The following is a 27275-nucleotide window of genomic DNA, read 5'->3' as shown; positions in this document are numbered from 1 at the left end:
TTTTTTGTTTAACGTATTTATTAAGTATCTGTACTCTAACTTAGAAAAATCCTATGCTGCATACTATTATGATGCAATAACATTTTCACAAAGCCTGATTTCTACATCACCATTGGATGAATCGGTAACGATCAATACTTGCCTATCCATTATATTCCAGTGAACACCTCTCTCACCTGAGGAACAAATCCACAGTAAATGGTGGCACACTGTTCTTTCCGGCAGATGGCTGTAGAACTCTGCAAGTCTATCACCACCAAATGCTTCAGCTAATGTAGAGGCTTGATAAAAGTTTGTAAGTGAACTTCTTTCATGAGAGATTACAATAAGGCAAGAGTTGACTGGTTTGCATTTTAGAAGGGACTTGAGAGAATTATTTTGTAGGGGAAATCTAATTGACACTGTCAGTCCTCAGTCTTAAAATATAGATACAAAATAGATATGAATATGGATACAACTGAAGAGAAAATGCAGTGAGGACCACGACTCACTTTAAGCTTGAAATGACTGGATGATTTTTTATGAACTGAAACTGAGTAGGGAGTATGTGAAGCAAATGTTCACAGCAGCAGTTAAAAATGAAAAAAACAGAACTCACAATTGCCTAACAGAGAAGCAAGCCAATAAAATGATTAAAAAAAAAAGGGGGATGTGTGGAACGGCTCAACTTTATAAAATTAAAGAATAATCTGAGCAAATCTCCCATTATTTAAGTACCTTTTATACAAAAATATCACAGAAACGGCTCTCATATCCTTACACAGAATGGGCCTGTAGCACAGATTATCTCATGTCTTACATGCCTTAAAAATGTAGACACTGATGTATTTGGTGGCCAATGGAAGTGCATCCATTAGCAATGCTTAAAGAAGAGAGCTTTGATGAACCTTAACTCTTACTGTGCCTTCCCACATCTCCACAAATGGCAGACAATGGCTTCAAGAGCATCCAAACCCATGGAACCATTTAGGATCAGTTTAGAGGTAAACACCATTAATAACCTGTTATATATGTACTTCTAAATGTCCAAAGACACTACCAGCCAATGAAGTAAGATGAACACAAAATTCTGCACTTCCATTTCACTGAGTCTCCAGAAACATGGACTTAATCAAAAGGTATCACACCAAAAAGACATACCAGGCAATTGGTGCTGTAAATTTGGGAAGACTAATCTGTATTATCTAGGTATAACTGACACTTCTAATACTTGCCTCTGGCATGTATCTCAATATAATCGCAGAAAATATGCACGATGATTTCATAATATTACAAAATATGCAAAGTACATTTGTTTTTGAGGAAAAATATATGAAAACCAATGGCTAAGGAATTTTATAAGAAAATATTTCCTCTTTGTCTTGTAGCACACAGCTTGACCAAAACATGGACACAGCCTCTGGTCTCCATCTGAACGCCCAGAGAAAAGTAACATATGCAGTAATGTATGTGTCCCATGGACAATTAGAGAGGGATGGTTCTTTGTCCATTCTGAAGAAGGTAGCTACGTTCTTTCTCTCTCTATAATATGCATAGTGCATGTGCGCTTCCAGTAGATGCACAGGACACTACTTTGAGATCAACCTTTCTGTGGAGTAGATGAAGACCGCTAAGAGTGAACAGTTGCTTTAACAATGGAGATTTGGACTCCACATCTTAGTATTATGGTATAGGGCAATCTTGAAAAACAATCCAGTAATGTTTTATTAAGAACATTTGAGATAAAACTCACTCGGTACAAATTTACCTGATGTTAGGTCAAATCAATGTCTAGAATCTATTTTGTTATTTGTCACAGAAACATGTCATATGCATGTGTGCCCGGTGGCAATCTAGGCAGTCAGTGTACTAAATGCTCCAATGCTCACCACAGTCTATGCCAAAGCTACTGTGACAGCTGCATTCCTGGTGGACAGTTCCTCACCTCAGCCTTTTTCCAGAAAAAAATACTTTTGATAAAGAGTCACGGAGATTGTATGCTCCGGTTGTACATAAGTTCTACCTCTCCTTCCATCAAACCCTCTCAGTGAATTAGAAGAACTTCATGGCTTTTACAGAACCCACAAAAGCAGCATTGATGATATGCAGCATCAGGAGGGAGATTCCTGGAACTCAGAAACTTAAAAATCCTGGTTTATGGTTTGCTTGATTTTGTTTTTAATATGTGAAATAATTCACAAATTCATACAGACTCTCTCATGCTAACTTTCTGGAGGCTGTAGGTAGAACCCCCCCCATCCCACCCAACACCAGCGTGTTGACAGTGTTGAAAGGATTTCTCTCTTGACTAAGAGTACTAGACCAGTACTGCTGCAAATTAGTTTTGTCTACAAAATACATTAAAAGTCTTTTGAGAAACTTTTCATTCAGTGCTAAAGAAACAGTAATATAATAACGAAACACAATGCATATACAGCATATATACTAATTTTTAATGCTTATGAAAATGAATATATATTTTTTCTTGATATCACTTTTCTCAGATACCATTCAGGTGAAATCAGTTCCATGTATGATTCCTTCACATCCTTTATGAACAGTAAAGCTTTTCTTCAGACTTGTCTAAAGATTGACATCACCTACACAACAGATTGCTTCATCTGCCTCCACAAATGCAAAACCCATTATGTTAACCACAAGCGCTATGCACTTTATTTTCCTTTTATTAAATCTTAAACAGATGTGATAAAACCATGCAATTCTATCAAACTCCTTTCATACTATGCCAATCTGTTCACAACATAACTCTAAACATAAGGGTGACATACCTGTATTATTGAAAGTCCTAGTGCAATCCTATTATGAGAAGAATACAATCTTCCCCTGGCCCCATCAGATTATCTCATCACCTAATACTATATCCTAATATGTTCCTTTTGGTTATCTTTTTCAGCACTTTTAAGTGTCATTCAGACACAGAAGCTGCCCAAATTTAACCTGAACTCTACAAACCTACATGCTCCACTCCACACTTAATTTTGCCATAATTTTAGCAAACAATAGAAAATAACAACTTACATCACTACATATGTTTTGACACCCAATCTCAAGTCACTTGTGTACTTTATTTGTGAATTGCATCTCTAAAAAAAAAAATTTCTGTAGTAGAGGCCTACTGCCCTCAGAAAGGATAATGCATTGTTTTTTCTTGTTTCTAATTAGTAATTTAAGCATATGTTCAGCATTTAACTCTAAATGTTTGCCTTTTCCCCAAGCTCTAAGACAGCTGTCCAAGATGTGAATGCCAGAAAACATTTAAATATCAACATCTGTTGAATTATGTTAATTTAGTGTAATATAAATGGGCATGAGTTGGAATTGATCAGAAGTATATGAATTACACAAAGGCAAATCCAAACTAGTATCTTGGTGTACAAACAAGTCACCAAGGAACACTGAGGGAATAAAAACAGAAAATCCACTTCTGTTAAAAATTAAATAGCTAAACCCTAAAGTTTTTTTCAACAAATGACATGATTTCAGATTTTCAAGAAAGGAAATTAATATTTATACTAATTCAGAATATAAATTTTATATTCATTCAGAATTTTTCTAAATATTTTTGACAGCAAGTTCCATTATTTTTTTATGCCAAGCAACACCTGATAAAAATGAATAATGCTCATATGCATAGCATTAATGTTGAATGTAGTTAGAAACTACATTCAACAGTAATGTTGAAATGTAGTTAGAAAATACGTTGCAGTAATGGAATACCATCGTGTTACAGGACAATATTGTTTCAAAAATTCTAAAGCAAACATTCTTTTCTTTCTTCATGTTGTGACAACATTGTTGATATCCAAAAGATATGGGCTCTGATCCAGCTCTGAAGTGATTTCGAAAATACCTTCATGACTTGAGCAATAACGATGGGCTTGAACAGATACCCCCACAGAAGGACTCCATAGCCTACTCAGCTACACTATTTCTTCCAGATATTTCTGGACACATATTTGTTTACTAAGTATGATACTCGCTAAATAAAGTCAGTGCAGGACAAATTATTTTGTTGAAAAGACTTTAAAAACCACATCCTACCTATATAGTTCTGGATTACACTCATACAGAGTTACGTTAAATTCCTTCAAGCTTTAGCACCATATTCAAAATCCTTTACTTTTGGAACAGGTACAGAGGAAGAAGCAACACTATAAAAATCCACAAATATCTAATATAGTAGCTTGGAAATGGAACAAGGAAAGTGTCTTATCAGGTTGGAAGCACTCAACCTGTATATCAATTTCTTTCTTTACCTCTGTGCTGGGAAGGTGAGCAAGCATGGCCAACTGGAATGAATTTGGTCCACTCTAAGAGACCAATAATTCAATTAATGCAGGTAAACAGCCAACACAACATAATTTTACATCAGTCATTCAGACCTAAGATCTGGACCAGTGATCCAGAAGCTTTTTTGTCATATTACAAATGACCGTAGGGTCAGTCCTTAATCTATTGCCTTCCAATTGGTTCCAAGAAAATAACAGCTCTGCAGCTGGACCCCAGCATCATTCTCCTCCTTAGTCCCTTCCACTTCCCTATTTTTAATATTATGCTTGATAAACAACTCTGCAATCTTAATTGTCTGGCCAAGATAGTACAGTTATAATGCAGTCAATAATCTAATAAACAAAGATATAATTGCATGCAAGGTGGGATAGGGGGGAGGAGGATCACTAAAGCTAACTGAACATTAAGCAAATTATGCTTCTTAACACTCTGCACCCATTCCCCTCAGTAACTGTCATGCAATTCCACTGAGTACAAGGGCTCTGGATGCGTAGGAGTGAATGTAAAATTTGACTTTCTAATAACAAAGGTGAGCAGGCAAGAGAAAGTTAAAGAAACATTGACTTTTTTTTGGTCTTATTTAGTTTCAAGATTCTTTTAATAGCAGCAACTTCACTTATGTCTTCCTGCTCTATATTATTAGTGATATTAAAACTTTTAAATATATATATACACACACACACACATATATATATAAGTAACAGGAGCCTTGGCAAAACAAATTCCCAACTCCAAAAGTGAGGAGGCTGAACAGAGTCCTTTTCTGCCTTTTGGCTAGGACTGTTAGTGAACATTAGATTCCAGATAGGCTGAAATGTATTATTATAATAAATGATCACAAATGAGAAATATAAAAGAAATTAAACGTGAAAATTCTACATAATTTGAAACAAACTACTCAAATTTTCTTTTAAACTTCTTCTCTTCTTAACACAAAACCACAGTCTGGATAGAACTCAGTGTGCCTATGCCTCAGAATGTTAGTGAATGTGCATCAGCAGATGCTGCTTGGTGTATATGAGATTCAGTGATCCCTCCAAGCTAAGTAGGAATGCAATGTAAAAATTGCAAAACCAGTTTAATTTACAATAAGAACAGAAAAACAAAACGCAAAAGGGCCTCTTTTGATTGCAGTGTTGTTTAACAATAGGTTAAACAGTTTATGGAACTACAGTGTGAGTTACGGCACATAGCGCCGGCTCAGACCTTAAAATAGCAGGTATGGCCCAAATTACCTTTATCCTTATGCCATTGGCATTTTAACAAGCAAGTCTTGAGCTTTGGAGCACAAACTCAAGAAAAAAAAACCCCACAGCCTAACACAGTTGACTGTGAGAAACAAGCATACCATGTGCTAAAATTCAGGTGCTTGAAAGTGAAAAATTTGCTATCGATTCATTCAGTGGAAAATTCAATCCAGATGGTACATCAGGAAGATCCAGAAGTACATAATTTCTAGAGGTTATCTTCTAATTTTTACATATATATATATATATAAAAAAAAAATAAAAATCAGGACTAATTGACTTTCTGTTGACATGCTCATGTGTACCTGGAATTCAATTTTAAATGACAATTTTTCAGTATAATTTAGCAGCTTATTTATGTACAATATTATAAAGTATATTAGATTTTAGTGCAATAACAACAAAATCTGACTTGTGGTTTTGTACTTAATTAGTTTTGAATTAAAGATGAATGAAACTGCTTAAATCGTACGGAAAAATGTGTTTTCAAAACAGAGCATGGTCTCTTCAAAGTTTCTGCTATTTTTGCAAGTGTTCTCATGGAAGTTGAGTTAAAATATGAAACTTTTAAGACACTTGGTGACTAATGTTAATTTAATCAATGGAAACTTTAAATTTATCCATGAACCAATACTGAGGCTTGAAGATTTCCATAAAATTAAAGCATCACATACTGGCTACATTTTGAAATAACAATCAAACTGTTCTCACCCTATCCCACTGCCCACAAATTAAAATCCTTTTGGCACCTTAAAAATAGCATAGAAAACTCAATCAGGAATTGCCCTCTTCCAAAATGGCACCATCTTTTATTCTTCTCAGAGAAGAAAAATACCAAACTGAGGGAATAATGTTGTCCCTGAGGGTGACAGCAAGGGAGGAAAGCCATGTGTCCTCAAACATTCACATAATTTAATCTGGAACTGCAAATATTATTAAGCACCAATCATAGCGGTACAGTTACTGCTTCATGGCACTCCGAAGAGGAGATAAAACTGCTTAGTTGTTAATTTCTAATGATGTAAACACATTTAGATTTTAATGCTATATCTGAAGCTCCTGCACTATTAGCTCTGGTGTTGCAAGATATTAACTTACTACCTTTAATAATTTTATACTTGAATTAAAAGGCATGTTTAAATATTACTTTCTTTTAAAGTATTTTTGTTGGAAATGTGTTCATGTGATGGCAGAAGTGAATCACCTAGTAAAACAGCTATACATTCCTTAGCTTTACTGCAATGTAAGTATGCGCACGTTTTCATGCATAATTTTCAAAAACTGGCTGAATTTACCTCCTCTGATATTGTAATTTCATTCCGCAAAAGCCACATTAAACAATTACAGTTCTTGTAATTAACCAGTAGTCTAATGTACAGTTTTCTTATCCCAATCCATTAACAGCTGCTCAAAAAATGTAGTAATTAATGGTTTCATTTATTTTTGGCAAACCTGCAACTCGACAAATAGTTTTGTATCTGCTGCAAATTAGGACTTTTTTTGATGACACGGTGGGAAAGAGGGAGCAGGCAGAATCCTTGCACATCTTTGTCTCTTTAGAAGATCAAATAAAGAGCAGCTGTAATGCTATTTGCCACATCTGTGTAAAAAGGTACCATGACCTGTATCACCAGATCAAAATGAGTAAGTACTGTACAAATGTACAAATGGGAGTTTCCCTTCCAAACTGGAAAAGGCAGAAAGTTCTATTTGTAACCAGAGCAACTGTATTTGTAACCAAAAGCTCTCATCAGGTTTGGTGTCATTTTTCTCTTAGGAGCTTTCTTTAAATACCAATTCATAGAGAATACTGTTAATCACAACAATACTTGAGAGACATCCTCTTGTGCCAACACAAGGCACATTTAAAAAACACATGGGGAAATTATGACTAATGTTCTGGGTCTTCATTGACACATAGCAGCTTCTGATATATTCCCTTTACATAACATTTCTTGTACTACTTCTAGGGTGTGCTTTCCTGAAGGTCTCCTTCAGGTGTGCAAAGACCTGTAATTCAGTCTGTTCTGTTTACCATGGCAGGACAAGACTTTGAAGACTTCTTGCCAGCTCAAAACAGAGCAACAACAGGTGACCATTGGACAACTGGCACACAGTATTCCTTTCACATTATAGTAGTGGATGAGTAGGTGGCTCCTGCTGATTTTTAAAAAAAACCCCAAGAAGTTACCACCTCCACCTCAAGCTATGGGCTACTCTGCAGCCACAAGAAGCGGCTAATGACTTCGTACTACGCTGTTGCTACACTGACTAGATGGTTAACTCAGCATCAGATGGCTAGTTTAAATCTAACTTGTATAATCTGACTCCACTTTGAAATCACTTTTGTGAATACAACTTAGCCTTTTTTCAAGCCTGGACTGAGCTGTATAAGAACTACAAACAGCTTTTTTTTTCCTTTTAAAGATGCCTGGTGGAGCATTTGAGCCAACACAGAATTACAAAGATATGACCAAAAACAATTGGCAAGTGGCAAAATTTCTGGCACTATTTGCTTTTCAGTTTCTCAATTAATGCATGTGTCAAATACTACTTACAGTACAATACAAAAAAAAAATATGTAGATAAAATAATTAACGATACTTAACAGAAGCACATTGTAAAAGAAATATGAAACAAGACCATTATGTATAGTAAAGGAAATAATTATAAAAGTTTAACTTATTCAGCAGTCTGCTGTTTTCCCAATCTGCAGTTCTGTTGTTTCTAGATTACAGCATAAATTAACTAGTTATGGCATCGACTGTATCACCAAAGGCAAAATATTAAGTTGTTTAAGTATTCTGGCTATTCTGTCAAATGAGGATAAAAGTACTTCCTAACTTCATACAGGCATCGTGAGGATAAATACATTAAATATTAAGAGACAGGCAGACAGTTGTGTGATGGAGGTCCCCCATATATTTAACAATATAAACACATGTTCAAAATCATGTTGGAGCAGTCCAGCAAAAAGCCATTCAACACTGTCTCCATAGCTGACCAAATGAATCTCTTAGCCCAGGGGAATCTTCTTTTGGTAGAACTCATTTCTACAAAATTTTACAAAGGTGACTTAAGAAAATGTGTTTTACCTCACAATGGGAGCAGGCAAACAACGAGCACATGATCAGCTATGGCAGTTCGGCTGCCAAGCAGCAACTTGTTAACTCACCATAACTCAATCATGTTCAATTGTTTGCCCACAGCCTCGGGCTACAGACAGACATTTGGTCTGCTAACAACTGCACCAGATGAAGACATTACTATCCCAAGCTATTTGTTATCACACATCTGCTGGAGATTATCATCTCCACAGCTCTGCCGGAGGAAGAAATCATATGAGCGCTCCCTAATATGGTTTGTACAAAACCCAGCCAATTTAATTTAAATAGGTGAGTTGAGCTAACCAGGCTGGTTTTGCCCAAAGCGTATTAAAAAATGCAAACAAATCCCACTTCTTTACTGACAAAAGAGTAGAGGATGAAAACAAGCAGCTGGAAGAATTAACACCTTCAAGCAGCGTAGCTGGGGTCGGGGAGGGGACTGTTCCTTTCCTAATGCAGAGAGAGAATGTAAACAGAGAACTTCTTCAAGGCTATACAGGAGAAATAAATGCAGCTTCTAAAACAGTATTATTTAGCATTGTTTATGTAATGTAAGTAATTAATGGGAAAACTACGTATTTGTAGATTAAAGTTTATCTGTGAAGGTAACTTAAATAGATATCTATAGAGATCTTCTGTCTTTGACACATTTAAATATACATGTGTTGAACTATATCAGCATTCTGTAATCTATCCAGGTTCTAAGTTTCGTGGTGCAGGACTGTCCCTCTCCTTAACATTTGGCTCATCAGTAGCCATATCAACAGTTCTCAACAATCTAGTTATCTTGCCACTAGTAAAAGTTGATGCTAATTCATATAGGATTTGCTCATTTATTAATTTTGACAGAAGAAACCTAACCCAGTACAGTAAAAAGCTCACCAAGAAAGTATCAGTATTATTCTACCACGAAGAGACAGCTGCAGACCGCTGCCGTGCTCAAAGCTCCACACCCTTTTGATGTATTTACAGAGTGAATTATTCCACAAGTCACTGATCTAATGTAATATGGGTATTTAAATATTGTCTACATGCTGAGACAAGAATTGTGTTCAGCCACCCAAAAGGGGTAAGAAAAGTCAAGGCAAGCATAGAAAAACGTGTGTTTATATACATCTCATATACAGATGAAAAACAGAAAAAAGGTTTTCCAGAAAAACAGACAAAAAAGATACAGTCCCACAACAAGAAATACAGTTGTGTGAAAACTATACAAAGACAGACCCAGAGAAATTCAGTCTTGCAATAAAAGCAGATTAAACTGTATTTTGGATAAGTACAATAACTTTAGAGAATTTCCAATACTTACCCACTGCTGCTGTTCTATCACTGCATTCAGCAACAAACAGTAAGGCAATATAAGGTCACAGCAATTACTTTTTGTATGCCTCTTTTTAAGGAGGTTACTCATCTGAATTACCTTGATATGTCAACTGTAATAGTTTAACACACAAAGAACTAATTTAGAATCAATTTTAGAAAGCTTCAGGCTTTCAAGTGTGAGTAAACACAGAAGATTTAACTGCATATGCATGTAGTACACTGAAATAATGAAAGATTTACTACAGTGTCACTTAATTCCATAACTTAACCTTGTGACATTTGATTGGTATTGTTGTAGTTTAGTGGTTTTTAAAGTATTTGGGCACATACAAAAATCTAAATGACAGACTTCCACTTTAAGATTTCATATAAGGTAATGAGAATACACATTTGCAACTAATGTGATACCATATTATTAACTCTGTGAACAATATTTGCTACTAAAATAATAATGTCTGTAGGTACCTTGTTAAGCAGAAACATTTTCCTTCTCTGTATTATTTGGTGAAACTAAGATTAATCCTTTTGCTAGAAGTGATAATTTGAAATTAAGTCAAAAAAAATCAGCCTTCAATATTAACCACAGATAAATCTGACACATGTCATTATGCACCATGGATTTAATTTGTAAGGAACAAAATATCAGAAGAATTGTCTTGAATCGAATGAGGATAGGTACTGTGAACATACAAGCAAATGAACTGTGTGTGTCGTGTTGTTCCTATATATCTGAAACTCAATCTCTATTTTGGTTTTAACAGCTTTTGATAACAAGCAAAATACTAGGTTATATGACACTCAAACCATAGGAAGACAGTAGTCACCAGACATATTATTGTCCCGAGATAAGAAACACATTTGCACATGGTGCAAATTAAATTCTTATTTTCAGCAGCTAAACTGTAGCAAGAATGTTAGAATTTGTTCAATATAAGTCTTGTAAATAAGACATATATGACTTGATATTCTAAGACAGCAGATGGCCTGTTAAAAGTATCATTATCACATAAGTTGGAGAACTTCTTTTCAAGTCACTTTAGAGAACCAACAGTAAAGTTTCTGTGGTAGGCAGAGAAATTAGTGGTTTTCTGGAAAAGCACAAATAACTATTTTAAAATAACCTGACTCCATCTGGAGGAAAAAGCCTTTGAAAACAGAGATGATGGTACCAAGAGATGTCTATTAATGTATTGCTGATTGGACATGAGAGACGTTGAAGATCACTTCAGGTATTTAATGCCATTTAAAAAAAATCTCTATTCTAACTGCTTGTGTAGGTAGCAATCACTTCACAAGAGTTTCAGAGGTCAGAATAAAAACCATGAAAATTATGATTCTGAATTCCTCAGACAGAGTTTTCAATTGCTACAGCATAAAAAGATCCTAAAATTACTTTAAATAAAACATTTCTTACTGCTTACTTTATATCCACTTTACATTCTCAGTTTTATGTAAGCAGCCTGATAGTAAGAGTGCATTTATGGTGAAAATTCATATCTAAAGCAAACTCATTCTAAAATTCTGAGCAAAATTATGATTTAACAAGTGCACTTGCCAGAAAAATATATGCAGAAATTTTCAAAATTTTTTTGGCTTAATGTTGTGGTTTAGATCCAGTTGGCATCCAAGCACCACACAGCCGCTCACTCATTCCCCCTTCCTCCCCCACCTTGCGGTGGGATAAGGGAGAGAATTGGAAGAGCAAAAGTAAGAAAACTTGTGGGTTTAGATAAGAACAGTTTAATATGATGATAATAATAAGAAGAATAAGAATAGGAAAACAACAAGAGAGAGAGTAACAGAACCCAGGAAAAAGTGAAGCAGCCTCTCAGCCCGTCCCTGAGCAGTAATGGCTGTCCTGCAGCCAGCTCCCCCCAAGTTTATATACTGAGCATAATGTCATGTGGTCTGGAATAGCCCTTTGGCCAACTGGGGTCAGCTGTCCTGGTTGTGCTCCCTCCCACCTTCTGGTTCACCTGGCAAAGCATGGGAAGCTGAACAGTCATTGACTTAGTGTAAGCACTGCTCAGCAACAACTAAAACATCAGTGCGTTATCAACATTATTCCCATACTAAATCCAAAACACAGCACCGTGCCATCCACTAGGAAGAAAATTAACTCTACCCCAGCCGAAACCAAGACACTTGATATGAAAGGTTTAATAGACAAAGATAACCACAATTTCTGAAGATGAATGACCAACACTCGCATAACCAATGTTTTAAAGCGTGTAACCAGAACTTGTAAATATGAATCTATTTCATTGTATAATATGCATATTTTTGAAAGAAGTATTGGTCTCCCTTTCTAGGTATTCAAAGCAAGTAATTAATAATATTAAAAACTTATTTCAGGAAGACCACATAAATGCTAAAAGACAAGTGCCTGAAAGACAACTCACTCATAACCATAGTATTACATGATGTTATAAATATATTGTAACTTTTTTCAAAAAGTAATTTCACAGCACATTGTCATCTTTATAGAACAACATAAAAATTGTGTAAGGTGTTGAGTATAGCAAGGGAAACATTTCTGTAGATTCTCATTTTACAAAATACTAGAATTAAAATAATTATTTGGCAGAATAGATTCAGGAGACAACATGTACATAAAAAAACCCCTCTGGGAACAGACTCCTAGACTAGAGCCCACCAGTTCAGTGTTGAATTTTGTGTCTTTTGAGAGGGAAGAAAGAAGCCAGAGGATAGAACTGCATTTGTTTTTAATAAGTCTTCACAATGAAATTTTGATTGTCAAAATACGATATAAGAACAATTTAAGTGTTACGGTATTTGAGTTATTGTCTTGATTTCAAAAGCATGTATGCATAATCGTAATTTTATACATTCTCAACACTTAACTTACATGCCAGAAGCACAAACCTTACTTTGGCATCAATTTAATTCTGATGTTTACTTAAGAGATTAATTTTAGTAAGTGTAGTTGGCTATAGTCACCAATAAAGTCTAATACCCGTATTTCAGGCAACAATTATGCCATATAAAAGAATTTCTTGAAAGTAAATCACAAAAAACCAGAATACCTCTGAAAATACCCCAAAAAAGAATGTTGTCATTTCTTATATAAAAATTTGAGAGTTAAGAAATCAACAAATTCAAAAACAGTATTAATGACAGCTGAAGCATTAACTTACCTGCTAGCTGTTTTTACAGAGCTGTTCTTCTTGTGTCCTCTCTCTGATCGGTTGTCTCGCAAGAGTTGAAGCTATTAAAAAAAGAAAAATGTTCAGAACAGTCTGACAAGCAACGCTTTTATTTGCTTTTTAGAACTGTTACCCTGACAATGCCATTCTTTCCTGTCTTTAGTAATTTTTCAGTAGTTTCCACCCAAGACTCAAAGAGAGATGGACATCTAACCGAATTTTACAATAGCTAATATTTCAAGATACATCCACCAATTTAAATAATTGAAAATGAAAAAATTAAAGCATTCTCAAAGCATATTAGAAAGCCATGCAATTCACAATTTCACAATTAATTGTAAAATTTTACAATTTTTGTAATTTCAATTTAAATTTTCAAAATTGTATAAAAAAAGCCTTGGAGAACACTTAAATTATGAAAAACTATTCAGGTTAGCACTTGCATCTAAGCAGTTATGAACAGCTATAAACTCTTCTATGCCCCAGGAGCTTTTGTAATTTGAAAGTTGCAGAATCAACAAAAACACAGTATTAAAGTTTCCCATAATAGTGGGGAAGTAGGACTAATGAAGGATTCATTTAACTGAAGTGGTGACTCAGCTTCTGGAACAAGGTCCGATTTACTCTATCTATTTTAAGATAAATAAAGGAAGACTTTTCATTCAGACTATCTCCAATACTCAGAAGTCTATTTCCAGCATTATGATATTTGTCAGGATGAGTAAAGTGGCAGTAACAGTAAAAAAAAAAAAAGAGTGTCAAAGTTACACCAAAGAAATTAAAACTAGACTGTATAAAAAATAAAAATGTTTCTTGAAACTAATCATATATTGAAGAAAGTATAGAATGAAAGACTGTTTAGAAACTGACCACAGGCAAATGGATCTAATGTTCAGAGCAAATGCATTTAGAAGTCCACTGGAAATTAGGAAATTATGAACTTTATGACTTGGCCAACCATACCTCTATGTTGTACATGAGCATGGACTCCAAAAACTTACACCTATCTGAAAAATCACACTTGATTAATTTTTCCCCAATTCTCTATAGCTTCCTTCTTGTTTCAAGAATGCTCCTCGTCATTTCAACTATCTAGTTCTCAGATGCAGTAAAAGTAGTGCAGGCTGGTGCAGGCTGGCTTTAAAAGGCAATCTGAAGAATACATAAAGGTAAGGCATCTTATTCTGATAAAATATTTTTTTTCATTTTCTTATCATCAACAAGACAGAGTACTTACAATTCATATTCAAATGTAGCCACAATTTTTGCCAGCATGACATACATACAATGTGTATCTATTTCATGGACAAGCTAAGGAGAACAGTCTTAATGTTATCAATGTTCTCTGGCTGATAAGTAAATTGTAGTTATAGCATGTACAAATACAGATCACCTGCCAGACTTTAAATTTGTCTGTTAATTACTTGTGTTCTAACATAACAACTTCACCTCTGGAAATTAATTAAAAGAGTAGTAAACTCATGCAACCAATAGTTATATGCTATGTATCTTCACAAATTTAGTGACAATTTTATAGGCTGTCAAAATGGTCATAATTACATTGCACCATCATCCTCGTCTCTTCTACTTGTCTAAAAAAAGTAACCCATTATGTGCCAGTAGCACCTATATTTGATGACATTAGCTTTACTTCACAATTCATTAGTAATCTGTAAGTTAGAAATACAGTGAACTTCAGAGAAGCGCTGAAAAGAGCTCTTAGGAAACAGAAAATAAACATGTAAAAGTTAAAATTAATTCAAATCTCCTATTACCTGAGAAAATATGAATTAATTTGTCATTATATACCAGCTAAGCAGATATCTTTCACACTCTATGCTGAATGGATATTGCCAGTTTGTATGATGTATGTTAACTTATTTCTCAGCATTGAAATTTCCGTACTGTTTTAAGCTTAGTCTTTAAAGAAGTAAACAGTACATCTTCAGTTAACTACTCAGTTATGCGTGACAATCAATATATTAAAAAAAATCCAGTTTAAAAAAAAAAAATCACTCAAACTCATTCTGATCTAGCAAAATTGACTACATATAGCATAAAAATTTCAGGAATAGGATAAAGATTAACCCAAGAGAACTTTTTATCACGATGAATTAAGATGAAGCATGCTCATGTTTAAAATGCTCTTTTAAATGTGTTTCTTCTACTAGGAAATGTGTTACAAAATAATGACAGTTAAATGCAAATCATATAAAGCCATCTGTTTAGATGTTAAGTGCTAGTCAACTTACTGTAACGTTACAAGTTCACAATTCATAGCTAAAACTGCATTATGTTTTACCCACTCTGGCAGTTTTGGGCAAGTAATATAACTTTTAGGGATTCAGCTTGCTCTGGAGTTCAAAAGAAGGGGGAGGAGACACCCATTTAAGTTATGACTTACTGGACCTACAAGTGTTCACGATGGATCATCCTAAGATGAGCCCTCCAAAGATTCTATAGATCTTATTTGCTTTTGAAGTTTCAAATCCATTTAAATTTGTAAAGGTACTAGTAAACTGGCAGAAATCTAATGAAATCAACTGTGTTGATATCAATTTTTACTAACTTAAAAAATATACCATGGAACTTTAAATTTCAATGCATTGCTGATACATTCAGCTACTTTTACTGAATAGTTGAAGTTAACTATATATTTATGAAATGAAACAGACTTATAAAGTTCTTGGACAGTATGTTCTGTTTAGACCCTACTGCCATCCATAAATAAAAGTATTCCTCCATGTCTGAAGACCAGCTGAAGTAGTAAGTGCTATGTTGCTAATCAAATATTAAACGTGTCTTCACATTCCCTCAACCACATCTCTAGGCTTGGACCTCCTAGGGGTTACATTGTAGGGGCTCAGCAGATAAACAAGTGAGATATTTTCACCAATACCAGCATCATGATGGAGATTTAACTGTGTCTTTTTACTGCTGTGGTCATCTTAACAAATGAAATACAGAAAAATGGAATTGAAGATCTTCCTGTAGAAGCTTGCCCACTCTTGTCACTGTTCTGTATTTCTTGACTTTGTGAGTCAAATGTTTTGCTTTCAAGCATTTTGAGAAACACAACATTTAGAGATATTACGATTAACAAAATCATTAAAAGAACCCCAGACTTTTAATTTAACCTGTTAAAACTCAAAGATACTTAACTGAAATTAAGTGACTAATTAAAGATTTTTAATTAAGGGACTTTTTGAAATGAACTGCTGTTAATATTTTTCCTTACAAGAAAATATGAAATCATACCTGCTTTGTTTATAATTTCTTAAAATACTAGCCCACTACCTGTGGAGTAGAGGTAGTTAAATTCCTTTATACATCTCAAATAAACTGTTCTTGATCAAAGCAGTTCTTACCTGGCTATGTTCCTTCCTAGCCCCAGGGCTAAACCAGTGGCTGTGGGAGAAAAAGAAAAGACGGGTTTAACAATATAACTAACAAAGCACGTGCTGTCATATGACCAGTCTGTGCGTGCTTTTGGGTATTTTATTGTCTGCCAGGAAAATACAGCCTTTGGCTATGCTTTATTTTAATGGGATGTTTTTATTGAACTCTAAGACTCTAACAGTTTTGAAAGAATACACCAAAAATTTCACTTCTGAGTAACTATTGGCTTTATAGGTAATTATATTTTGTCAAACAAGCTAAAATAATATATAAATGATAGTAATTTAATACACTATAATGCATGTGTTGTAAATAAAAGTAATTCTGTGTTTAGTACTGAAGTGTTACTTATTAATGATTGTAGCTGAAAAGATTTTTAAGTACTGGGGACTACCTGGTAGTTGTTAATGTATTATTTCCCAAACTGAGGTCTGAGTTTGAATCTAAAGTGAAATTCAAAGTTCATAAATTCAGTGGCTTCGTATCTCCATACAATTGCACAATTTTGACTATTGACCACCTTATTTCATAGAGGCAAAAATCTGGCCTAAGATGCTGACACGCAGGGACAAGAACTCATAACGTGACTTTCCCCTCAAGAGCAGTAAAAGCACATTAATACTGGTTCACATACACACTGTGATCACATAGAACTGAATTAACATCTGAATGTAGCTGTAGTAAGCATTATACAAACCTGGGGCAAATCTTGACACTTTCAAAATGAAAAGGAGAAGGATAAAACAATTAAAACAAAGGGGGATCTGAAATTACATATAGTATCTACATGTTACTCATGTAAGCAAACAGTAGGTTTTGGGCAAAGATAATATAATTCTATCCATTATAATATTGCACAAAAAGACCATCACGTTATCTGCTAATACGCTTGTAAGTTCCTCTAGAAGTATAACCACAGATTATAAGCTTGAAATAGTCATGCTTTTTTCTGAAGTAGTTAAATTCAATACAGTTTACTCTCATTTTTTCCACACAGCAGCCACATAATGACACTAAAATTTTTACTTTAATTAATATACTGAGAAGAAGCAGATTCCTTAGAATTGTCTGGTCTAGATTACTCATTTAAGTCACAAATCTGAAAGTTTTGTGGCTTTTTGTCACTCACTTTTTGTGAGTTTGCTAATGGTCAGTTAACCCTCTCATTCTTGTATACAGGACCAGCTGTCACCAAAACCTGCATACTGCTAACTCCTTTTTCTACTTTTAAGGTGATTAAGGAAAATAAGTTGGAAATGACAAAAGAATGACAGCAATAAACTTAAAAGTATACTATGAGATAAAAATTAATAGACATTTATATATTTTGGACATGAAACATTCATCAACTGCACTGAATAGTTCAAAATCAGGAAAACAGGAAGATCTTGTGCATACACCGCTTTGACGTTGGCAGTGGATGAAAAGAAAAACCATCACTTTTGCCAGTGACTCAACAAATAAGGTCACAAACATCCAGAAGCTGAGGAAGATAAGAAATATAATGGGTTAGGTCTAAATTCCACATAGATAAGTGTCTTGTCTCTGACCAGTGTCAACAGCAAATGCTCAAGGAGGAGCAGCAAACTGTGGTATCCTCCTCCACATAAACTCTGCTGGCTTGTGGCAATTCAGTGGATTACAGACTAAATTATTAGTAAAATACATTTCTATTGAGAAAATATATCAAAGTAATTGGAATGTATCTCATTTAAACGTTAAAACCCCCTCTTCATAAAGAGTAAGACCTCTTGTAATGAAAATGCGATATTCACGTCACACTTTTTTATAATTTTGTCCATTCACTTAATTACACTATTATTTTTTTTTTTTTAATAAAAACCAAAAGTAAAACCCATAAAGTATCAGTTGAATTACTTTAGGGTAGAAATAACTTATGAAATCACAACCTCTTTAGTTAACACACAAATTAGCAAGCTATGGGGTGCAACAGAAGTGGATTAGTAGCATAAAACAGTTGGTACTGAGGATCTGATGTTTGCAGTATATGTTCTCTGGCAAGTTTTGTTTTAAACTGTGGATGCTATATCTAGTAGCAGTTAGAACATATAAATGTATCCTCAAATATATTATTTCCTAATCATGTATGTTTGTGTTTTAGATTTCTGATTTGGAAAATATAGGAATATTTAATCTTCTTATTCTAACTATTCAAAAGAGATAATCAAGAAATAATGCTGCTAATGTTGTCAGCTGAACAGTAATGGCACACTGGAGTAACTAAACAAACTGAATGATGTTCCCCATTTACACGTGTCCAAACAACTAATTCAATGTTGTTTTGGGGAATTTATGATAGCCTTCTTCCTCACATGATACATCATGTTTAAGACTCAAAGATGTGACGCTTGTTTATTTTCATATATTCAAGTTTGGCATTTCTCAATTTCCCTTTGGAGACAAATAAAGCAGGTCTTTTTAAACAACCCGCATTTGGTATCTAGCCCTGAAAATTGTTGCATTTTAGAAAAGCATATCTTTAGCAAGTTACATTTACAAAACACTGAATGTCACGTTTCATTAAGAAACATAAAATTAATTACAAAGGCTTGTAAATATTATTATTAAATAAAGATCATTATGTAACTGAGCTGAGGTTCTCTTATCACATGTTTGTACAGTTGTAAAATGTGGCTTTGGGACAGAGGTACTACTGTAAAGCAAACAATAACAAAAAGTTTAACTCCCATCACTGATACTCACTCATGGTGAAGAGAATCCTGGGACAAGTGAACCGTTTTCCTGCTACCGCCTGGTCCCGGAGTTATCTAATGGAAAAAAGTAGGAAAAAAGTCTTTGAATAATGGGGCACCATACCTGCACAGTGATCATTTATTAAGAAAACACATCACAAATACTAAACATAAAATAGAGACAGTACACTAGATACAGTAAATGCAGTTAGCAGTACCTGCTATTTTTAAGTAAAGTCTGAGTGCAGAAAGTGGTATACAAGATTTACCAAAATCCTGTATGTGCCATTCTGGCTGGATGTCAGACATCAGACATTTACAGATGTCAGGAGCCTAAGTTGCTTTTGAAAAGACCAGGAAGCACTTTATTTCCAGAAAATGAAAGTTAGATATTTTGAAAATCACATTCAAGATACTACCCTTATTTATGTATAATACAGCAGTGAGTTTATTAAAAAACACTCCCAGCCTTTGTATCCCAACACAAAGCTTTTGAAATTCAGGTTGATGTGGGATAGAAAGCAAAGACAAACTTATTTTTACCACACTGAACTGCAGTCCTTGTCTAGTGCTTTATATACACTGACATGAAAAACACGTAACATGTTCAATTTAAGAATGATCTTAAGAATGCATGACAGCACATGCAGCCTTTTGCAGATGATGATATTCTGGTATTGCTCAAAGATGCATTCAAACAGCTTTATTTTTAGAATCTACTTGATTTGTCTACATGTGTAGGTAGGTAAATGCAGAAGAATAAGAGACCACCTGATGTAACTCATGCTTGAAGAACCAGAGCAGAAGGAAAACTATTCCTGTTGGAAAGAATGCAGGGACAAATTTTCAGTTCCTTGGAGATAGTTTTATAGTCAGTGGATGATGACCTGAGGTGGGAATGAAGTCAGATGTTCTGCCAGTTTTGAAAGGAAACCACAAAAACTCAATGATAATACTTTTATACGGCTCAGGCTTGCCAAAACTACATAAACAGAAGATTCACGGATAAAAGCAGCCTACTCTTTATTGAAAGAACAATGCGCTCAACATTTAAAGAAAAATATCCCTATTCATCTTGTCTCATGCTGGAGAAAAGCCAGGGCAGTCGGAGCTCCAAGTCTGGAAAACTTTCAAAGAACACTCACTGAATAATTTGAAACCTCCATGCGGTTAAAGTATTTGACCAAAATCTGTTTCTTTGACCTGAAGAATGACATCACTTGGGGCCAAACTGACAAACCCTAAAGTGGTGTCGCTTTTCTGGCTGCTGGTGATGGAAAAGAATTGGTAATACCTTACAGCAGAAAAATCTATGGAAACATAGAAATCCTTAGTAGAGGAAATCATGGCAGCTACATGGGAGAACAGCACCTACTGCTTCACCTGCATTTGGAATCTCCTGTTTTACTAGTCTTATTGAGTCCTTACATAGCCACATGATAATAACAAAAGTGACTAAATGTTACTTTTGCAATATCATAGTTCACCTAATAATAAGAGCAAGAAATGTCAATTCATAAAGACAGACCTAGAAATACAAGCAAGTATTTTAATATGTAATTTCCAAATTTTAAGATAACTAAACTGTTACTTTAACACTCTAGGTAAAGATGTAGCTCAGCTCTCGAGAGTCACATCCTGCATTAATCTCAAAATGAGGTTTTCATGCTATTCCAGTGGGTATCCCTGGAATACAGTAATCCATTTTCTACACTGTGGCTATAAGAAAAGCCGACTGTGCCTATGTCATGCTTTGTTAGAGGTTCATGATCACATTATCTCATGGTGGACCTGACACTTTTATTCAGTTTACAGTATGTTCTGTGTACAGGCAACTTATTTCCTTTGCCAGGGCTGCTGACAACCTTTTCCACACTATATTAATCTTGTTTACAGACTTTATCTTGGTACAAATATCAGAAAACTGAACTTTTTATCTCAGGGAGAAAATAAACAACATGTTGACAGAAGCAAAAGCTATTTTCTGGACTAAAATTGCTTGTTTACCTGCAGCCATACTTATGGAAACAAGTTTAAGTTTCCAGCTTACTCAAAATACATAATCTGAAAATTAATAAGCATGGAAATTTCAAGAAAAATCACTTGATAAATTGCCAGTTTTAAAATAATATATAAACCACAGAAGTATGTTTTTCCACTAATTTATATGAGAATATGAACTTGCTTGGAATACAGTTACAACTGATCACAAAGTACACTGCTGAGGTTTCTCAGATAGCTAGATAGCTTCTCAGACCCCAGATAGCTTCAGTTACCAAGCAGCCACAGAATATTTATAAAACTAAACTTACAATGTATACATATAGATCTTTACATAAAACTGAATGCTTATTATTATAAGATTCACAATACGTTAATGCAAATGAATTATTATTTGAAAAAACTTATCTAAAACAAAACCTATTGCTCACCTTCACCTGCCAACTCACTATTAGAAAAATCTACTGCAAAGTTTTGCTGAATCTCCACAGAAAAGAGAGCCAATTGCTCCAGAAAGTGGCAGGGCACTAAAATAAAAATAAACACCCTCTCAAGTGTTCAGACTCTTTATTAATAAAAAAATATGCATAGTTATCTAGAATTGGTTTAGGTGATGAAGTCCCACTGCACAAGAAGAAATTGGGGTTAAATAAGTAACTAGCTTCCTCTTGGGATACTAAGAAGCAGCAATGCTGAAAGTTTGCACAACTAAGGTTTGTTTTGTTTTTAACTGAACATATGTGAGTGTACATGTCTGAGTGCATACATGTGTATTAGGGGATTAGAATTACTGTGTTGGGAACAGATCAGGCCTGTTTTAAATGTTAAACTAAGTTCATTCATTAACAACACACTGCTTGGTAATGGTCAATTCTTACACACTGTTAAACATCCATGCTAAATTAGTTGTGAGTACACAGCATCACAGAGCTGATGCTGTACAGTTAACACTGATGGCTATGGTCGTTGATGGTTCTTAGCCACAGGGGTCAAGGTGACCAGGACTGAGCCACCGAGAAAAGATGTTGGAACTAAAGCAGGCTTGTCTTTCTTCTCATCAAATTCCTCTTGCTTATGTTTGATGTCTATGTTACCATTCCTTCCAAAAAAGCGAGGGAAGAGGTGCCTTCTCTTTTTTCTTTTTTAACAAATACTTGAGCCATGGGCTATGCAGTTAAGTGCGATCTGAAGCAGCACATTTGGTAATGTCTAACAAGTGCTGTAGACTGCTTTTGCCACATGCTTTACAGGAAAAAAATGCAGCATTTTTTTTTTCTAATCATATAAATAGCTAACATTTTTTTCAAATCTTTTTATGGATAAACTTTTGGAAAAAAAAATCCTTGGCACACGTTAAAGTTCATACACAACACGAATAGAATTCTGGCTTCAAAAGTTCCTTCCTATGAGACATTAAAATGCCTAGGAAATGCCCAACAACCTCTTTCAAGCTTTTTAGCAGTATTTAATAGTCTGTGTTTCTAGAAGTTGCACTACCCCATAACTGAACATAATCACACTCATACTGGAACTTAGGTAACTGTAACTAATATGAAAATGGAAGTAGTTCTATTTCCTCTATTTAAGAATAGCAGCTTTTAAAAAAACTTACTAGATGTAGCAAATGACTAGGAACAATCTCCTAGAGGATGAAGAAGAATATCAACCTTCAAAAAGTACAAAAGAAATAGCACGGGTCTTCATGCAGCCCAACTATGTTGCAATCTGTACCATGGCTTAGTTGCATAAAGGAGCAAATTAAGTAGGAGTCTAAAAGGGAACTAGGGAAACCTTTGAGCCTCCTTGCTTTTCATCCTTCTCCTGTGCAAAGTCTCTCCAGCAACATATTGCACAAGAGATACTGTAATCTACAGTTGATATAACAGTTTTATAATGAATAACGTTTAGGGTCATCTTTGGAACCCTTAGTTTCTCCTGGCTACAAGTCCTTTTACTATTGCTTGAACAACACAAGGTGGTGGCTGCATACTGTTTACAGAGTCCCTGAAACACAGTGTTGTGGTTTAACCCGGCTGGCAACTAAGCACCACGCACCCGCTCGCTCACTCCCCCCCTCCCTCAGTGGGATGGGGGAGAGAATCGGGAAGAAAATAAAAGGTTAGAGCCGAGGGCTGAGATAAAGACAGTTTAATAAGAGAAAATAATAATAATAGTAATAATGAGAATGATAACAGAATATACAGAATATATAAAACGAATGATGCACAATGCAATTGCTCACCACCCGCCGACTGATGCCCAGCCCGTCCCGAGCCGCGAGCAGTCCCCGAGCCGCGAGCAGTCTCCCCGCAACCAACCGACCTAACTAACCCCCCCCGAGCATGACGTTATATGGTATGGAATAGCTCTTTGGACAGTTTGGGTTAGCTGTCCTAGCTGTGCTGTACTCCCAGCTTGTTATGCACCTGGGCGAGCAGGAGAAGCTCAAAAAGTCCTTGAGTAGTCTGAGCACTACTTGGCAACAGCTGAAAACATCAGTGTGTTATCAACATTCTTCTGGTACTAAATCCAAAACACAGCACTATGCTAGCTTCTATGAAGAAAATTAAGTCTATCCCAGCCGAAACCAGGACACACAGGTAGTCTGACTCAGAGACAAAGTACTCTTTCTGTTTTGCAAAGATTGCTTTGCCTGAGAAATTATGGCCTAACCCTGGATGGACACAGTACAATGGGAAAATATTCAAGATGAAGGGGCTTTGCCTCAAAATACATAACATTGTATACTGCTGCCTAAGGTAATACATATGACAAACTTCAGAAGTGATATATAGAAATATGGTGGGATTAAACAGAGAAAGAAGGACAAGATAGAGGATTTCTCTCCACAGAAATAATGTTGAGCACAGCAACTCTTATTTTTAAATGCTAATAATATAGAATAGAATCGAATCATTTCAGTTGGAAGAGACCTACAATGACCATCTAGTCCAACTGCCTGACCAGTTCAAGGCTGACCCGAAGTTCAAGCGTGCTATTAAGGGCATTGCCCAAATGCCTCTTAAACACTGAGAGGCTTGGAGCATCAACCACCTCTCTGGGAAGCCTGCTCCAGGGTTTGACCACCTTCTCGGTAAGGAAATGCTTCCCAATGTCCAGTCTAAACCTCCCCTGGCGCAGTCTTGAACCATTCCCACATGTCCTATTGCTTCCTCTTTATAATTGGTTTAGCTTAGGAAATACTTTTTTGAAAAAATACAGACTATGTCCTATTCATAACTGTACCTCAGATATAGTTTCCATTACTGAAGAAACACATTTCTTAAAAGTAATTTTTAAACACCAAAAGTGGTATTTTTGTAACTTAAATTGGATTTTTTGCTAAACACTCCATAGCATGTGCAGGGAAAAGACCTTACTGAGCTCATTTTTCACAGGATATTATTTCTTTGCTATGATTTGGTGGACTTGGCAGGGTTAGGTTTATGGTTGGACTCAATGATCTTACAGGTCTTTTTCAATATAAATGATTCTATGACATGTTTAAACAATCTACATAAATAATTATGGAAGTATTTGAATGCTTAACTTAGCCATCACAGCGTGTCACATTCACAGTATGCAAAACCAGTAATATCTCAGCAAAACTTTGCTGAACACTAGTTACACAAATGAGCTAACCATTTTTCTTAATGAAAGAATAGGCCCCTTTTTCCACTCTATAAATTAACTGCTATGATCAACTACAAATTAACACATGTAAAATTAATTATATTAACCAAATCTTTTAAATTCCAGAAGATCCAGTATTTTTGATTAATAGAATTTGAAAAGTTCAGTACCAAATCTAATTTTCTCAGGCAGGAGTTTCTGCAAAATAAGTTGTTGCCCAGTACAAAATGCAACTAAAATCAAATCCTGGACAACAGGATTCTGCGGTGAAAATTACAGCATCACAATGGCATTTACGTAATTCAAAGATCTGTAATTGCCAAATTATAGGAAATTAAATCAAACTGTATCAAGGGAAGAAATAGAGAAATTCTATTCTCTACATTTTATTGTGCTGATTCAGAGCAATTTCATATTATTTTCAGCATCAATTTATCATCACTCATTTTATATCCCATCTTCACTAGAAGCATTGGAAAGTACCTACAATAAACAAAGCTCTGGATTTAAAATACATCTTTAAAAATATAGATACAAATTCTTTGACTTGGAGCAATACAGAAGACTAAGAAAACAAAACCAGCTTTCACAGTATACATTACTGAATCATTGCCATAACCCTAGCTTGATGTTACCATTACATTTTTATTCCCTCTACAAGCACACTCTTGCTGAAGGGCCCAAACTGACCATTCCAGAGAAACATCTCTTTAATGTACAGATTTCCTTTAAGTGATGCTCAGTCAAACTCTACAAAGTCTTCATGAAGACATGGTTCACTGGCAGACTAGTTCTATGCCAGCTCTTGCTACTCTAGTTATAATTCTTTAAAATTGACCTCTTAGTAACATAGTGTTGCAAAAATCAGTGAATCATTGCCATTCTGCTTGCAAAATACATGCAAGCGACAAGGAAGGAGAAAAACTGTAAGAAAACAATAGTTCAAAAGATGTGGACTTTAATCCTAAAGCACTCATCTCCCTGTGCATGTTTTATTGTTTTCTCTTAATATTAAAAAAAAAAAAAAAGAAGAAATGAAAGAGCTACTTACCCTAGATAAAATCAGTAAATTTCTTGGAGTTAAAGAATATGTCCCAGCTCCCCAATCTCTAGTGATTTCACACACTGTTAAGAGTTTTCTCTAAATTTCTTTTCACACAACTGATCAAATTACCTCTCTCTCTTCCTATACTGTTTCCAACTGAATGATTAACAGAAGGAAAATAAAAACTATGGTATCAGAAATTAAAAGAAAGAAAGTCCACTACTGAACACAGACCCTTCGGAGAAAGATGGAAAGTTTAAAACTCGTGTATAAAAGTAAACCAGGGAATTTCTTTGTAAATCTTTGCTATTACAGTTTTCCTCTGCTGCTTTTAAGATAAAACCTGAATTTGAAATTAAATAATTATAAATTTAAAACAAAAGAGACTTTTGAAAAGAGACTGGCCTGGGTGTAACTGGTTTTGTTTGTTTTAAATGGCAGAAAATATCACAGAACATATTTTGTCCTAAATATTTGTCAAAGGGACAAAGGGACTTTTATATACTATTGAATAGGCAACAGAATATGTTTAATGACAAATTGTAATGATTTACATCAGTGCAAATATGCTGCCTTGAGGTATGTGAGAAAATAAGTACTAATGTGTAACGTAAAAAAAATTATTTGGCCTATGGAGAAAGCATCAGGTGAAGTGAAAAGTGCAAGTGTCCTATCTGTAAGGAAGTCAGTAGGAGAGTTTCTTCTGAGATTCCTAGTATTTCATATGAAATACTACTATGTGGCACCACTGCTCTAACAGCAGCTCACAGCATTGTAAAAATGATTTTTATATGTATATTTTTTAAATTAAACTAACTCCTTGTTAAAAGGCAAATTTAAGACCCTCAGGACTACATAAACACACCACACAGCACCACTATTTCATTTTTTTATATTAGGAAAGTGAAAATCTTCCAGGCAGCTGTCTGAATTGCATTAGATATGGCAACAAAACCACGGCCAAAATTTTGCTACCTCATTACTCTGTAAGTAGCTAATACTGAACCAATTTTATTTAAATGAAACCAAATTTCCCTTAGTACAAAGAGCTACTAATTAAATGCTACAGTAATCTTTATTATGATATTTTAGCTGTCTGTTTAGATATAAAACTTATTCTAGGATGAAATCTTAGCTCGCTAAGGTAACAGGATTTTGACTTCAGTAGAACTGGGACTGTATCCTTATTAGTTAAGAGCGATCTAAAATGCCAAAATAATGTTTTTACTTGTAAAAGTATCACCAATAAGTGAAGTTACCCACATGGTGATAAAGACAGGAGGAAGGAGCAGAGCAGTGATTAAGATACCAGCCTTGACCTGGGAGCTGCAGATTCAGTTCCTTGCTCT

The 27275-nt window shown here is 35.0% G+C and overlaps 1 protein-coding gene across 1 annotated transcript in view; it reads right to left on the bottom strand.

The window, feature by feature from the left end:
- GPATCH2 (G-patch domain containing 2) overlaps window positions 1-27275 on the bottom strand; it is a 124801-nt gene that overhangs the window by 17448 nt on the left and 80078 nt on the right. Inside the window, exons 6-8 of the mRNA XM_009646831.2 lie at window positions 19258-19322; window positions 16503-16542; window positions 13126-13196 (exon numbers count right to left, since the gene is read on the bottom strand). Coding sequence (XP_009645126.2) covers window positions 13126-13196; window positions 16503-16542; window positions 19258-19322 — 176 coding nt within the window. The remainder of the gene's footprint in view (window positions 1-13125; window positions 13197-16502; window positions 16543-19257; window positions 19323-27275) is intronic.

This window comes from Egretta garzetta, unplaced genomic scaffold (assembly GCF_000687185.1).
Source record: "Egretta garzetta isolate BGI_Z169 unplaced genomic scaffold, ASM68718v1 scaffold339, whole genome shotgun sequence".
Classification (NCBI taxonomy): Eukaryota; Metazoa; Chordata; class Aves; order Pelecaniformes; family Ardeidae; genus Egretta; species Egretta garzetta.
Note: the sequence above shows the minus strand (reverse complement) of the source record. Positions and strands in the feature narration are given on the sequence as shown.